Raw genomic sequence first — 13,171 nt, forward strand, 5'->3', positions numbered from 1 at the left:
CCCCCTGAGACAGGGTTCCTCTGTGTAGCCTCTGTCCTGGAACTCCTCCTGTCAACCAGACTAGCTTCTAACTCACAGAGATCCACCTGCCTCCACCTCCTGACTGCTGGGATTAAAGGCATCAGCCGCCACTGCCCCGCAAGCCTTATATTTTTTTGAGACAAGGCATCATGTAGACTGGAATGGTCTCAAACTCCGTGTAACTGAAGAGGACTCTAACCCATGCTCTTCTGGCCTTCACCTCCCCAGTGCTGAGATTACAGTGTGCACCACTGTTTAGTTTGTGTGACGCTGGGGGTGAATCCAGGGCTTCCTGTACACAAGCCAGGCAGGCACTCTACCAACTAAGCCACACCCTCAGTCCTGCACTGGCTTTTTCTAATCCATTACACACACACACACACACACACACACACACACACACACACACATACCTTTAAACATGTATTTTAGACTTATTTTTAATTTTATGTATATAAATGTTTTGCCTGCATGTATGTCTATGCACCATGTGTATGCCTGGCTCCTACAGAAGTAAACAGGCATTAGATGCCCTGGAACTGGAGTTAAAGACAGTTGTTAGCCACCATATGGATGCTGGGAACCAAACCTGGTCCTCTGGAAGGACAACCAATGCTCTTAACCACTGAACCATTGCTTCATCTTAAGAACTGGGGACTGCCAGGTGGTGGCGCATGCCTTTAATCCTAGCACTCAGGAGGCAGAGGCAGGCAGATCTCTGTGAGTTCGAGGCCAGCCTGGTCTACAAGAGCTAGTTCCAGGACAGGCACCAAAGCTACAGAGAAACCCTGTCTCCAACCCCCCCCCCCCCCCGCCAAAAGAAAGAACTGAGGTCTCACGCCTTTAATCCCAGCACCCAGGAGGCAGAGGCAGGTGGATCTTTGAGTTCGAGGCCAGCCTGGTCTATAGAATGAGTTCTAGGATAGCCAGGGCTACACAAACAACAACAAAAATAAAAGAACTGAGGTCTCATTACATACCCCTGGTTGCCCTTAGCCTTGTCATTTTCCTGCGTTCATCTCCTGAGTGCTGGGATTACAGGTGTGTTCTAACATAACAGGCCTTCTTAAGCTCTGGTCCAATTAACAGAGCAGATGCACTCTTCCTTCTGTCTCCTCAGGAACCCCCACACCTGGAGGCAAGCTGTGCCCACCCAACTACACTTCTGGGGCTGCCTCTGGCTGGAGCAGCTGTTGAACATACTGGTGACGTGCATTCTTTGGAGGTCACCTGGGGTGATGCAGAGCATCACAGTGTCCACCCCAGGGTGGAGATCCTCCAGCTCAGACTTAGGGACTTTCCTGACTTCAGTGTTCCCAGAATGGGGGTCTTTGCCTAATGCCCAGAGCCAGCATTCTGACCACTGCCTCCAGATCACTGGGTATAAATTCTGTTCCCAACTCATTACGAAGGACACATGTTGGACCTCTTATCACCCAGTCCCAGGTTTCTAGAAATTATATGTCCTGTTTTTCTTCTTTTCTTTTTGTTGCAGACAGGGCTTCATGTAGCCCAGGCTAGCCTGGACAACTAACTACGTAGCTGAGGATGACACTGAACTTCTGATCCTCTTCTTCTCAAGTGCTGGGAATACAGGCATGTGCCACCACACGAATCAAACCCAGGGCTTCCTGCATGACTCAGGCCCCTAAAATTCCACAAGTCTTTACAGGTTGTGTGTGTGTGTGCGTGTGTGTGTGTGTGTGTGTGTGTGTGTGTGTGTGTGTGTGTGTGGTTTTTAAATTATATTTTATGGGCATCTTTTACCTGCATATATGTCTGTGCATCACATATATGCCTGGTGCCTGTGGAGGCCAGAAGTGAGTGAGGGTCAGATCCCTTGGGACTGGAGTTAGAGATGGTTGTGAAGCACCACGTGGGTGCTGGGCATTGAACTCAGGTCCTCTGGAAGAACTGCTCTTACCCACTAAGCCACCCTGCAGTATTTTATATCTGCATATGTAGGCATTCCTTGACACTTGTGGAGACCAGAGACTTTGTTGCCGATTCTTTCCATAATGTGCGTTTTATTATTGAATTTGGGTCATCAGGCTTGCATCGGGCACCTTTACCTGCTGAGCCAGCCATCTCACAGGCTCAAATTCCACAAGTCCTGAAGGGAGTTGCCCAAATCACTTCCCCAGACTCACGGATCACTAGAGGACTGCTGGGCAATGTGTAGGGTGTCAGTTATTTAAGACAGTATCCCTAAGTTGGGTGGTGGCGGCACAAGCCTTTAATCCTAGCACTCAGGAGGCAGAGGCAGGAGGATCTCTGTGAGTTTGAGGAGAGGCCAGCCTGGTCTACAAGCAAGAGCTAGTTCCAGGACAGGCACCAAAGCTACAGAGAAACCGTCTCCAAAAACCAAACTACATAAAAAAAAAAGAAAAAGAAAACATCACCAGCTGGAAAGTGGTGCCACACACCTTTAATCCCAGCACTCGGGAGGCAGAGGCAGGTGGATCTCTGCGAGTTTGAGACCAACTTTGTCTACAGAGTGAGTTCCAGGATAGCTAGGGCTACACACAGTGAAACCCTGTCTCGAAACAAACGAAAGAAAGAAGGAAAACACCCCCAGCTACCACCTAGAACTTTCGAAGGAGAGCCATGAGTGGTAGGTGTCCCCTGATGAAGATGACCTGGAACTTCTGATCCTTCTGTCCGCACCTCCCAAGTGCGGGGATCACAGGCAGGCGTCTCCGCATCCGATTTATCACGTGGTGCTGGGGATTGAACTCAGTGTTTCCTGCGTGCTAGGCAAACCCTCTACCGACTCAGCTCTAGACCCACTGGTAAGTCTTCAACAGGGATGATACGGTGGGGAGTTAGGTTTCGTATTTTAGAAGCAGCCTACATGCTGTATGAAGGACATGGGAGGTGAATACGGAGGACTCCGGGCCAGGAAAAGGGTATCTCTAAATTACTGAGACTGCGAGACACGGGCTGTCCCTGGAGTGGGGCAGCTTCTCAAGGACAAAAGTGAGTGAAGTGCAGGGCGTGGTGGATGGCTCACGCTTCTAATCTCGGCACGCGGGAGGCAGAGGCAGGGGGATCGGCTCGGTTCCAGAGCAGCCAGGGCTACGAAGTGAGACGCTATCTTAAAAAAAAATAAAGTGTTGGAAGCACGTATCTCCTTGGTTTGTGAGTGGTCGGAGGAAGCGGGTCGCGGGTAGGATCGCCGGGAGCACAGGTCCGGTTACGGAGTCGGGAGACGCCCTGCGGGCACGTGGCCACGCCCAGTTCTCGTCCCGGGCTCCGATTGGCTGCTCCTAGGGGCGGGGCTCGCGCGCGGATTACGCCGGGCCCTTTCCCGTTGGCAGCAGTGGCAGCGCGAGCCCGGAAGCGGACGGGGGCGGTGGCGGAGGCGCCTCGGGCCGGCCGGGGTTGCAGCTCGGTCCTCCCCACTCGTGGCTCCCCGCGGCCCGTGGCGTGGACAAAGACATGCAGTCCCCGCCCCCAGACCCGCTGGGCGACTGCCTGCGCAACTGGGAGGATCTGCAGCAGGACTTCCAAGGTATCCAGGTGAGCGTCCCTGAGGCCATCCGTGCCCCGAGCCGTGACTCTCTGTCTCGGGGACAAGGGTCGGGCAGCCCTAGATTAGACATAGGGTAGCTCGCAGGGGTCGAGGCCCTCTCCCACTTTTCTTCTCAAATGTCCGATGGCAGCCCCGATTGCCCGCGTGTCCCCGGCGTGCTTGGGCGGGATCCCTCTGTACCGGGTCGTCTCGACTTTGTGCAAAGGCCTTGAAAACAGGTCAGGATTCCTCTGTTGCCTCTCCCACTGCACTGCTAACCGACTGGGACCGCGTCCCCTTCCTGAAGAGTAGTCACCCGAGGCAGAGCCCAGCAGGGCCCGGCCTTTTGGTTCTGTCACCCTGCAAACGTGCAACCGGACAACGCCTTCCCTGCCCTTGGCCAACTCCTTGCTGAATGCTGCAGGGAAGCAAGTTTAGGTAAAATCCAGGCTTGGATGGAGATCTCAGCCATCTGAGACAGAGGGACAGCGCCCACCTAGGGACAGGAGAAGGGTCGCCTTGGCGCGTGTGGTTCTTTCTTGTAAGGAGAGGTGGGCGGGGCAGACTGTACCCGAACCTTCTGACTTGGCGGAGTCTGTCCAAGACCATTGGAAAACCTCCCAGTTCCAGGTGGGGGTTGTTCGTGGCCTCTCTGTGCCCATACTAGAGAGAAGGAAGCTGCTGCTTCCAGGAAGGCTGTCACTAGGCAGAGGTGGCATATGCTAGAACCTGAGGAGGATGTGGCAGCTGGGCTTGGCATGAGAAACACCCAAATAGCGGAGCCTGGCCAACTGGAGACTAGGTTAGACCTTTGCCTCTGCTGGACTGCACCCAGCCTCATGTCTTCACTGTGGCTTCCAACCCTTCCCAGCCTTCCGGTACTAAAACTCTCTCTAGAGGCCTAGACGGCCCCAAATCTCCCAGTTTTGCCATCACTGCGATGCCCTCTGCCTTGATTTTCCCACACTGCTCCTTGCCCCGTCTTTACTTTGTAACTTGCAAGGTTCACTCACCAGGGCAAAGTGCTTGGGCCAAAGGTGCTCGCAGGAGGGGAGTAGATGGGAGGGACTGGCCTTAGGACTGAAAGCTGGTGACTTTGACCCGAGAGGACACATTGGGAATGCCTGGGTAGAAAGCATTGTGGATAACCCTGGATTCCACTCCTTCAGGTTAGGTAGGTAGGAGGAACTGAGAAGGTGAAGATTAAGTTCAGGCAGCCCCTATGGTTTATAACAGTGGTTCTCAACTTGTGGGTTGTGACTCATTTTAGGGGGCAAATGGCCCTTTCACAGGGGTTGCCTAAGGCCACTGGAAAACACAGATATTTACATTATGATTCATAACAGTAGCAAAATTGCAATTATGAAGTAGCAATGAAAATAGTTGTATGGTTGGGGGTCACCACGGCATGAGGAACTGTATTAAAGTTTGAGAAGGCTGAGAACCACTGCTGATGATAATGCCAGAAGCAGGTAGCACAGAACACCCGGGCAGAGTTGAGGACAGCTGACCTGTTGTTGAGGACCTAGCTCCTGGCTTGCTTCAGGGGTGGAGCAATCTCTGGAGGTCCCCAAGCAAACCCAGAAAGTTCTACCTCCAGGGCTGGTTCCCTGCCCCGACGGCTCCCCAGTCAAGCTTATGCCCTCTCCTCACCCTAGGAAACCCACCGCCTGTACCGCCTGAAGCTAGAGGAGCTAACCAAGCTCCAGGACAACTGTACCAGTTCCATCACACGCCAGAAGAAACGGCTCCAGGAGCTGGCCTTGGTGCTGAAAAAGTGAGGGTGGGGTGCCTTCCCGCTAGGGGTGGGTGCCGTTGGCTTACCCTGGCGTGGCTCTTCTACTCCTCCACTCCCTGGGCTCTGTTCCTTTCTCTGTCCCGAAGGGTTCCCACTGGGGTTCCTGCAGGACTCGGGCTCCCCCACCTGCACTGACTGACTCCCGCCATACTCCCAGATGCAGACCCTCTCTCCTACCCGAGTCCACGGAGGCCGCACAGGAGCTGGAAAACCAGATGAAGGAGCGCCAAGGCCTCTTCTTTGACATGGAAGCCTATTTGCCTAAGAAGAATGGGTGAGCCCTTCCTTCTTCCAGCTCCAGGGATTTCGGGAAGCCCTAGCCTCTCTCGGTCAATCGGCAAAGGAGACCATGTTGACGGCCCAGCTGTCTGACAGCTCACCATCATGGGAGCTTGAAGGGGAGGGTTCAGGGGATTGGGGCCTCAGTGATGGACGTCTAACCCCACACATGGCCAGACACAGTTTCCTGGTGTAGGGACGCCTATGTCATCTTCAGAGGCAATGAATTAGCATGTACCTGTGGTCCTGACAACTCTGGAAGTCGAGGCAGGTCCAAGGTCCAAGGTCCTCTTTGACTACATAGTGAATTCAAAGTTAGCTTGGTCAGCATCGTGTGGTCAGCCAGGGCTATATAGTGAGACACTCCTTCAAAAATAAAATAAACCAGCCGGGTGGTGGTGGCAGAGACAGGCAGATTTTTGTGAGTTCCAGGACTGGCTTCAAAACTACAGAGAAACCCTCTCTCGAAAAACCAAATAAAACAAAAATAAACCAAAGGGACTGGAGAGATTGCTTAATGGGTAAGAGCACTGGTTACGCCTCCAAGGGACCAGGGTTTGATTCCCAGCACTTACACGAAAGCTTACAACTGCCTGTAACTTCAGTTCCAAGGGATCCGACACCACCTTCTGTCCTCTGTGGGCACTGGGCACACACGTGGTACACATACACACATGCAGGGAAAACACCCATACATATAAAAAAAAAATTTCTAAAACCAAGTCAAGGGCCGGGGATTTAGCTGACTGGGTAGATCGATGCCCTGGGTAGTGGAGCTGGGTCTGTGCTGGACAATGCATTTGTGTCCTGGCTGGTTTTTATGTGGGCCTGACACAGCTAGTGCCATCTGAGAGGAGGGAGCCTCCGTTGAGAAAATGCCTCCCCATAAGATCAGACTGTAGGCAAGCCTGTAGGACAGGCTTCCTTCCTTCCTTCTTTCTTTCCTTCCTTCCTTCCTTTCTTCTTGTTTGCTTTTGTTTTTTGAGTCAGATTTTATCTGTGTAGCTCTGGCTGTCCTGGAACCCACTTTGTAGCCAGGCTGGCCTTGGACTCAGAGATCTGCCTGCCTCTGCCTCCCAAGTGCTGGGATCAAAGGCATGTGCCACCATGCCTGGCTCTGTTGTAGGACATTTTCTTAATTAGTGATTGTTGGTGAAGGGCCCATCCCATTGTGGGTGGTGCCATCCCTGAGCTGGTGATCCTGGGTCCTATAAGAAAGCAGGCTGAGGAAGTCGTGAGGAGCAAGCCAGTAAGCCATACCCCTCCATGGCCTCTGTGTCAGCTCCTGCCTCCAGGTTTCCATATGGTTTGAGTTCCTGCCTTGGCTTCCCTCAGTGGACTATAATCCAGGATATGGAAGCCAAATAAGCCCTTTCCTCCTCAATGATGATTGTGTTTCATCACAGCAATAGTAGCCTTGTCTGAGACCAGGAAAGTGGGGTGTTGCTGTGGCGGACGTGCCCATGTTCTTTTGGGGAGAATTGTGGAAGGACTTTGGAACTCTGGGCTAGAAAAGTCATTGAGCGTTGAGAACTCAGTGGAGTGGGCCATTCTGTCGGCACTCGGAAGGTAACGCTGAGAGCAGCACAGACGATGGAGGTTGGTTTGTGACATTCAGGGGGAAGGTTAAAGACTCTGTCGTGGACATTTAGGATTCCGTGGTTCTGCTGAGCCGGGGCGGACCAGCATTGCTGAGGTGAAAGTGTTCTTCTGGGAAGTGTTCCCTTAGAGTCAGTCAGCACACAGAGACTGTGTTCCGGAGGCGGCCGTACCTCGTTCTGGCTGCTGTGCTTGGTTAGGTGCAAGAGTCACCCAGATGGTCTGGTTTTGAAGGCATGAAGGGGTCATGGGGAGCAGCTGAGGCTTGGCACTGTGAGAGGCCAGGAGAGGCCGTTGGTGAAGGTGCAGCCTCGGTAGTTAGCCCCAGGATGGAAGGGGTCACAGAGAAGTTGAGGCTTAACACCAGGAAGAGAACCTGGGAGAGGCTACCCAGCTGTGTCAGGAGACCCCAGCATTTTGGGGATGACCAAATGGGATGACCACCCAGGACAGCCCCTGCTGTGGAGTGGAGCTGGCCTGAGCAAGGGACACCGTCTGTGCTGGCTGAGGATGGTGGAGCCAGAGAAATGACCCAGGTCCTTTGGTAGTGCTTCGAAGACTGAATCCCAGGCACTGGCTACTGAGTTTTTTACAGAGTTGGAATTTGGTTTGGTCTTCTTCCTATTGTGACTGTACCCTGGTTCTTCTCTCTCAAAGTAAAGTATTTAACTTATTTTGATTTAACGGGAGCCCACAGTTGAGAGAGTTTGAAAAAGGTTTTGGAGTTTTACAGAGACTTTTGAATTTTAAAAGGGACTTTGTAATTTTGTTTTGTTTATTTTTTTGAGACAGGGTTTCTCTGGGTAGCCCTGACTGTCCTGGAACTCGCTCTGTAGACCAGGCTGGCCTCCAACTCACAGAGTTACACCTGCCTCTGCCTCTGACGTGCTGGGATTAAAGGCTAGCATCCCCACCGCCCCGCAGTACTTTGTAATTTTTAAAGAAACTGCGCTTTTGAAGTGTTTGAATTGGCAACGTCTGTACTGATTTTCAGTTGGTGATATGGTTTATAGTGTGATGTTTATTAATGCGAGATCTTGGGAATGAGCAAGAAAGGAAAGGTTATTAAATAGTGTTGCGGTGTCAAGTTGATAAGGGGTCAATTGTGGGGACAATAGTTTTCATGTCAACCTGGCCTAAGCTAGAGTCATCTGAGAGGAGGGAACCTGAACTGAGAAGACACCTCTGTAAGATCAGGCTGTAGGCAAGCCTGTAGGGCATTTCCTTAAAGAGTAAATGATGCGGGAAGGCCCAGCCCATGGTGGGTGGGGCCATCCCTGGGCTGCTGGTCCAGGATTCTATAAGAAAGCAGGCTGAGCAAGCCAGTGAGCTGCACCCCTCCATGGCCTCTGCGTCAGCTCTGCCCACAGGTTCCTGCCCTGTTTGAGTTCCTGCCTTGGCTTTCTTCAGTGACTCGCAATCCAGGATGTGTGAGCCTTAGAAACTCCTTCCTCCCCACGTCGCTGTGTTTCATCCCAGCACCAGTGATCCTAACTAAGCATCTGGGAGGACAGAGGCTCCATTCACTCTTCGGGAGTTCAAACTCCCAGCCGTCTTTGTAGGAGGAGGGCGTCTCTTTGCCATGCCGCTGAGGCCTGAGGGGGGACAGAAGCCCCTCTGCTGGGCACAGCTGCTTTGTAAGTGACGCAGTGTTGCTGTCACACCTGGAGTTGCTCTGAGGACAGATGAGTTTCACTAGTGGGAGGGGTAGAGATGCAAGGAGCCTGGTTTTGTTTGTTGGTTTTGATGACATATTTTTGAGACAGAGTCTCTTGTAGCCCAGGCTAGCCTCAACTTCTTGCTAGCCTCCTGCCTCCACCTCCTAAGAACTGGGATTACAGGTGTGAGTTTTTATGTGGTGCTGGTGACTGACCCCAGGGCCTCGCGGGTGCTAGGCACACACCACCGGCTGAGCCATCTCCTCCACTTGGAGTTCTGAAGGGAGGCGGGAATGAGGGCCGATGTGTGGCTTTGGCTATGTATGGGAAGCACTGAAGGGGACTCAGTCCTGAGTTTCTTGGAGTTGAAAACTCAAAGAATTGTGGGATAGCAAGAGAAGATAACCATTCGCCCAGATGCCAAGTCCCTGTGCCCACACCTGAGAAGTGGTTTTAGATGTGGGGATAGTTTCTCATGGGGAAGGACATCCAGGCTCTCAAGGTACCAACATGGGGAGGTCCCAGACGGAGCACCACAAGCTGGAGACACTGTTTACCCAAGGACGGGATTCTGGAGCAGGCGGGGGGGGGCGGGGTAGGTGAGGTGTCGTGTGTGGTTGGCCGTGTCACCTCCTGAGTTTAGAACATGGCCAACGGGGAAGGCAGCGGGCTCTAGATTGTAGTGTTTCTGTCACTCAGGCCGTCTTCTGTCCCGCAGGTTGTACCTGAGTCTGGTTCTGGGGAATGTCAACGTGACACTATTGAGCAAGCAGGCTAAGTATGTGATGCTGGTCGTCGAGGGCTGGCTCTCACCCAGGGTTCCCCATCCACCTCTGACTTTGCTTGGTGTGGTCTTGGGGTTCTGGGTCAACTTCTCCAGGCTGGCCTGTGACCTCTGGGCATGGTAGAGAAGGAAGCCCCACCCCCACATGCCCACCCATGAGTGCGGATGCCCATCCCTCACCCTACCAGGTTTGCTTACAAAGACGAGTATGAGAAATTCAAGCTCTACCTCACCATCATCCTCATCGTCATCTCCTTCAGCTGCCGCTTCCTGCTCAACTCGAGGTGCGCACGCTGGGCTGGGCTGGGACGGGGTCAGGGACACGACTCTGATCTGGGTCTGGGTCAGGACGGGGTTAGGGACACGGCTCTGATCTTGGTCTAGGCTGGGACAGGGTCAGGGACATGGCTCTGATCTTGGTCTAGGCTGGGACAGGGTCAGGGACATGGCTCTGATCTTGGTCTAGGCTGGGACGGGGTCAGGGACACGGCTCTGATCTGGGTCTGGGTCAGGACGGGGTTAGGGACAAGGCTCTGATCTTGGTCTAGGCTGGGACAGGGTCAGGGACATGGCTCTGATCTTGGTCTAGGCTGGGACGGGTCAGGGACATGGCTCTGATCTTGGTCTAGGCTGGGACAAGGACAAGGCTCAGACATTACTTCTTTGTACCCCACTCCCCAGGGTGACAGACGCCGCCTTCAACTTCCTGCTGGTCTGGTATTACTGCACCCTGACCATCCGAGAGAGCATCCTCATCAATAACGGTTCCAGGTGTGCATGCGCAGTGGGGTGGGTCATGGCACAGGGACTTTGTATCTGGGGGAGCTGCTCTGCTTCACAGGGGTAATTGGCACCCTCTTATAGGATCAAAGGCTGGTGGGTGTTCCATCATTACGTGTCCACGTTCCTTTCGGGAGTCATGCTGACCTGGTGAGTGACCAAGACCTCAGCTGACAGGGGAATTGGGTGAGGCCAAAGCCCCAGGCTCTCTTACCTCCCCTTCCTTCCTCTGCTTCCCCCTAAATTTAGGCCAGATGGTCTCATGTACCAGAAGTTCCGGAACCAGTTTCTGTCTTTCTCCATGTATCAGAGTGAGTTTCCTTGCTAGGGAAGGGACGGGGAGAAAGCCTGTGGCCCAGAGCGGGTCTGACGTGCGCACCTGTCGGCCACCCAGGCTTTGTGCAGTTTCTGCAGTATTACTATCAGAGCGGGTGCCTGTACCGCCTGCGTGCCCTGGGCGAGCGACACACCATGGATCTCACTGTAGGTAGGTCCTGCTCTGCAGCCCCAAGGCCCCTGGGGAAAGGGGGGTTCCTGAGTGAAGGTTTCCTGTCCCTTCCAGTCTGTTCACCACCCCAGCTTTTTCCTACCCCTCCCCAACAGAGGGCTTCCAGTCTTGGATGTGGAGAGGCCTCACCTTCCTGCTTCCTTTCCTCTTCTTTGGACATGTAAGTCACAGTTGAGTGTCCCCGTCCACCCCTTGGTTGTCCACCTCTGGATCTGAGTCCTAGCGGACACTACACTTACTGAAGAGACCCCCCCCCTTTTACAGTTCTGGCAGCTTTTTAATGCGCTGACACTGTTTAACTTGGCCCGGGATCCTGAGTGCAAGGAGTGGCAGGTGAGCCAGGGGTCTAGGATGCATGGGAGATTCCATCTAGACCTCCCTGTCCTGACCCCAGCTGTCCCCAACCCCTGCAGGTGCTCATGTGTGGCTTCCCCTTCCTTCTCCTCTTCCTCGGCAACTTCTTCACGACCCTCCGAGTGGTACACCAGAAGTTCCACAGCCAGCAGCACAGGAGCAAGAAGGATTAGAGTAGATCCGATGGCCAGCCCCAAAGGGGCTTCTGACCTGTGTGCCAGGTGGGGCAGCAGGTTGGGGCACCCCTGTGTGGATGGGGGGTTCCCTTCTCTGCCCCCTGGGCTTCGTGGGCTCTGTGGGCCCTGAGGAAGGCCTGGGCCTGGAGCCCAGCTTGCAGCATTTGGGTTCTGGGCCTCAATAAAGGAAGAGAGGCATGAGGTGTCTGATGGATTGTGTGTGTTCTCCTAGAGGTGTCTGATGGATTGTGGGTGTGTTCCCTAGGGGAGGCAGGACTTGGGGCCCTAACAAAGCACAGTTGATGCTTGGCTCTTGGTCTGGGGAGGGGGTTGTCTAACTGAGGCAGATCCCAAGATAGACCCCGTATTGGTTCCAGCAACACCAGGCAAATACAGAAAACAACTTTATTCCAAGGGCCAGGTTATTTAAAATTATATACACTCATTCAAAATCATGTGGTGGGGCTGCACCCCAGCTCAGTGGAGAGAAGAGCCCCTCTGTACAGCTGCCGAGGGCCTAAGGCACCCATCACCCAAAGGTGGGCCCGGTCCCTCTTGCCATGTGCCCTGGGGCTGGGCTGCCTGGTACAGTGGACCAGGCTCAGCCTAGGGACCCAGGAGGGCATCACTCAGGCCGGGAGGAGTCAGTCCCTGGGCCTCCCTGTGTCGAGGCCAGGCAAGACCCACCAGAGGTGGAGGTCGGCAGAAGGGAGCTAGGGAAGTGATTACAGGGAACGAGGGATGGGAGGGCAGCAGCTCCTAGCTCCACACGTCCAGGGAATAGCGGCCCTTGGTCATCAGCTTCTTAACATAGTCCACAGCCTGGGTGTGCTCCATGGGTCCAAACTCGGCCACGATGTCATAGAAGGTGTTCTGCACATCTTTGGCCATATTTCGAGCATCCCTGGGTGGAGACAAGGGGACAAGAATGTGTGAGGGGACTTGACGGAGCCACCCTGTAGGTTGGTAGTCAGCACCGGGTGCCTCCCCAGGCCTCTCTACTCACCCGCAGACATAGATGTGGGCACCGCCTTCGTGGATCAGCTTCCACAGGTGTTCTTTGTCTCTCTTCAGCAGGTGTTGGACATAGACCTAGGGGATGGGGGGATGGGCTGTGAGCAGTGTCGACTCCACAGCGCCACCTTTGCATGGGGCAGCCCAGCCCATCAGCACAGCTGCCTGCCTCACCTTGTGGGCCTGCTCCCGGGAAAAGGCCACATTGAGCTGGGTGAGGGCCCCGTCCTTGTGAAAGCGGGCCAGCTCTTCGCGGTAGAGATAGTCCTCATCTGAGCGCCGGCAGCCATAGTACAGCACTGTCTCTCCAACCTCCTTGCCTGGGCAGGGGTGAGGCTGCGGTGAAGGGGAGCTCTCTGGCCTGGCCCTGACTCGTCACAAAACCAGAGCCCTGTGGCTTACCTTGCTCCCGGAGCCAGGCTCGCTCCTGGATGAAGCCAATGAAGGGGGCGATCCCTGTGCCAGGGCCTATCATGATGACAGGTGTGGTGGACTTGAAAGGAAGGCGGAACTGAGATTTGCGCACAAACATAGGTACCAGGGCCCGGCGGCCATTCTCGCCTGCTGGTTCCTTGGCCCGAAGCCAGCTGGTGGCCACGCCCTTGTTCATTCGCCCAGACTTCGCTTCGTACTCCACAGCCACGGCGCAGATGTGCACGGAGTTGGGGTGCACCTGGAGGAAGGAC

At 54.2% G+C, this 13,171-nt stretch overlaps 2 protein-coding genes across 3 annotated transcripts in view; one reads left to right on the forward strand and one right to left on the reverse strand.

Annotated features, from left to right (window-relative positions):
- Positions 1-3,350: 3,350 nt before the first annotated feature.
- On the forward strand, positions 3,351-11,672 carry Tmem120a (transmembrane protein 120A). The gene is made up of 12 exons (XM_048433847.3): positions 3,351-3,543; positions 5,194-5,312; positions 5,491-5,607; positions 9,588-9,647; positions 9,842-9,937; positions 10,335-10,424; positions 10,518-10,583; positions 10,683-10,744; positions 10,828-10,920; positions 11,037-11,101; positions 11,206-11,274; positions 11,355-11,672. Exons 1-12 carry the CDS (start codon positions 3,463-3,465, stop codon positions 11,466-11,468), a joined length of 1,032 nt encoding a protein of 343 aa, XP_048289804.3. The 5' UTR covers positions 3,351-3,462; the 3' UTR covers positions 11,469-11,672.
- A 190-nt stretch (positions 11,673-11,862) lies between these two features.
- Positions 11,863-13,171, reverse strand: part of Por (cytochrome p450 oxidoreductase) — a 44,308-nt gene continuing 42,999 nt past the window's right edge. For both annotated transcript variants that reach the window (XM_048433846.3, XM_085682276.2), the window contains exons 13-16: positions 12,888-13,158; positions 12,660-12,805; positions 12,478-12,563; positions 11,863-12,375 (exon numbers count right to left, since the gene is read on the reverse strand). In XM_048433846.3, the coding sequence (XP_048289803.3) occupies positions 12,231-12,375; positions 12,478-12,563; positions 12,660-12,805; positions 12,888-13,158 (648 nt within the window). In that variant the 3' untranslated portion in view covers positions 11,863-12,230. The remainder of the gene's footprint in view (positions 12,376-12,477; positions 12,564-12,659; positions 12,806-12,887; positions 13,159-13,171) is intronic.

Source organism: Myodes glareolus, chromosome 2 (genome assembly GCF_982192425.1).
Source record: "Myodes glareolus chromosome 2, mMyoGla1.1, whole genome shotgun sequence".
Lineage (NCBI taxonomy): Eukaryota > Metazoa > Chordata > Mammalia > Rodentia > Cricetidae > Myodes > Myodes glareolus.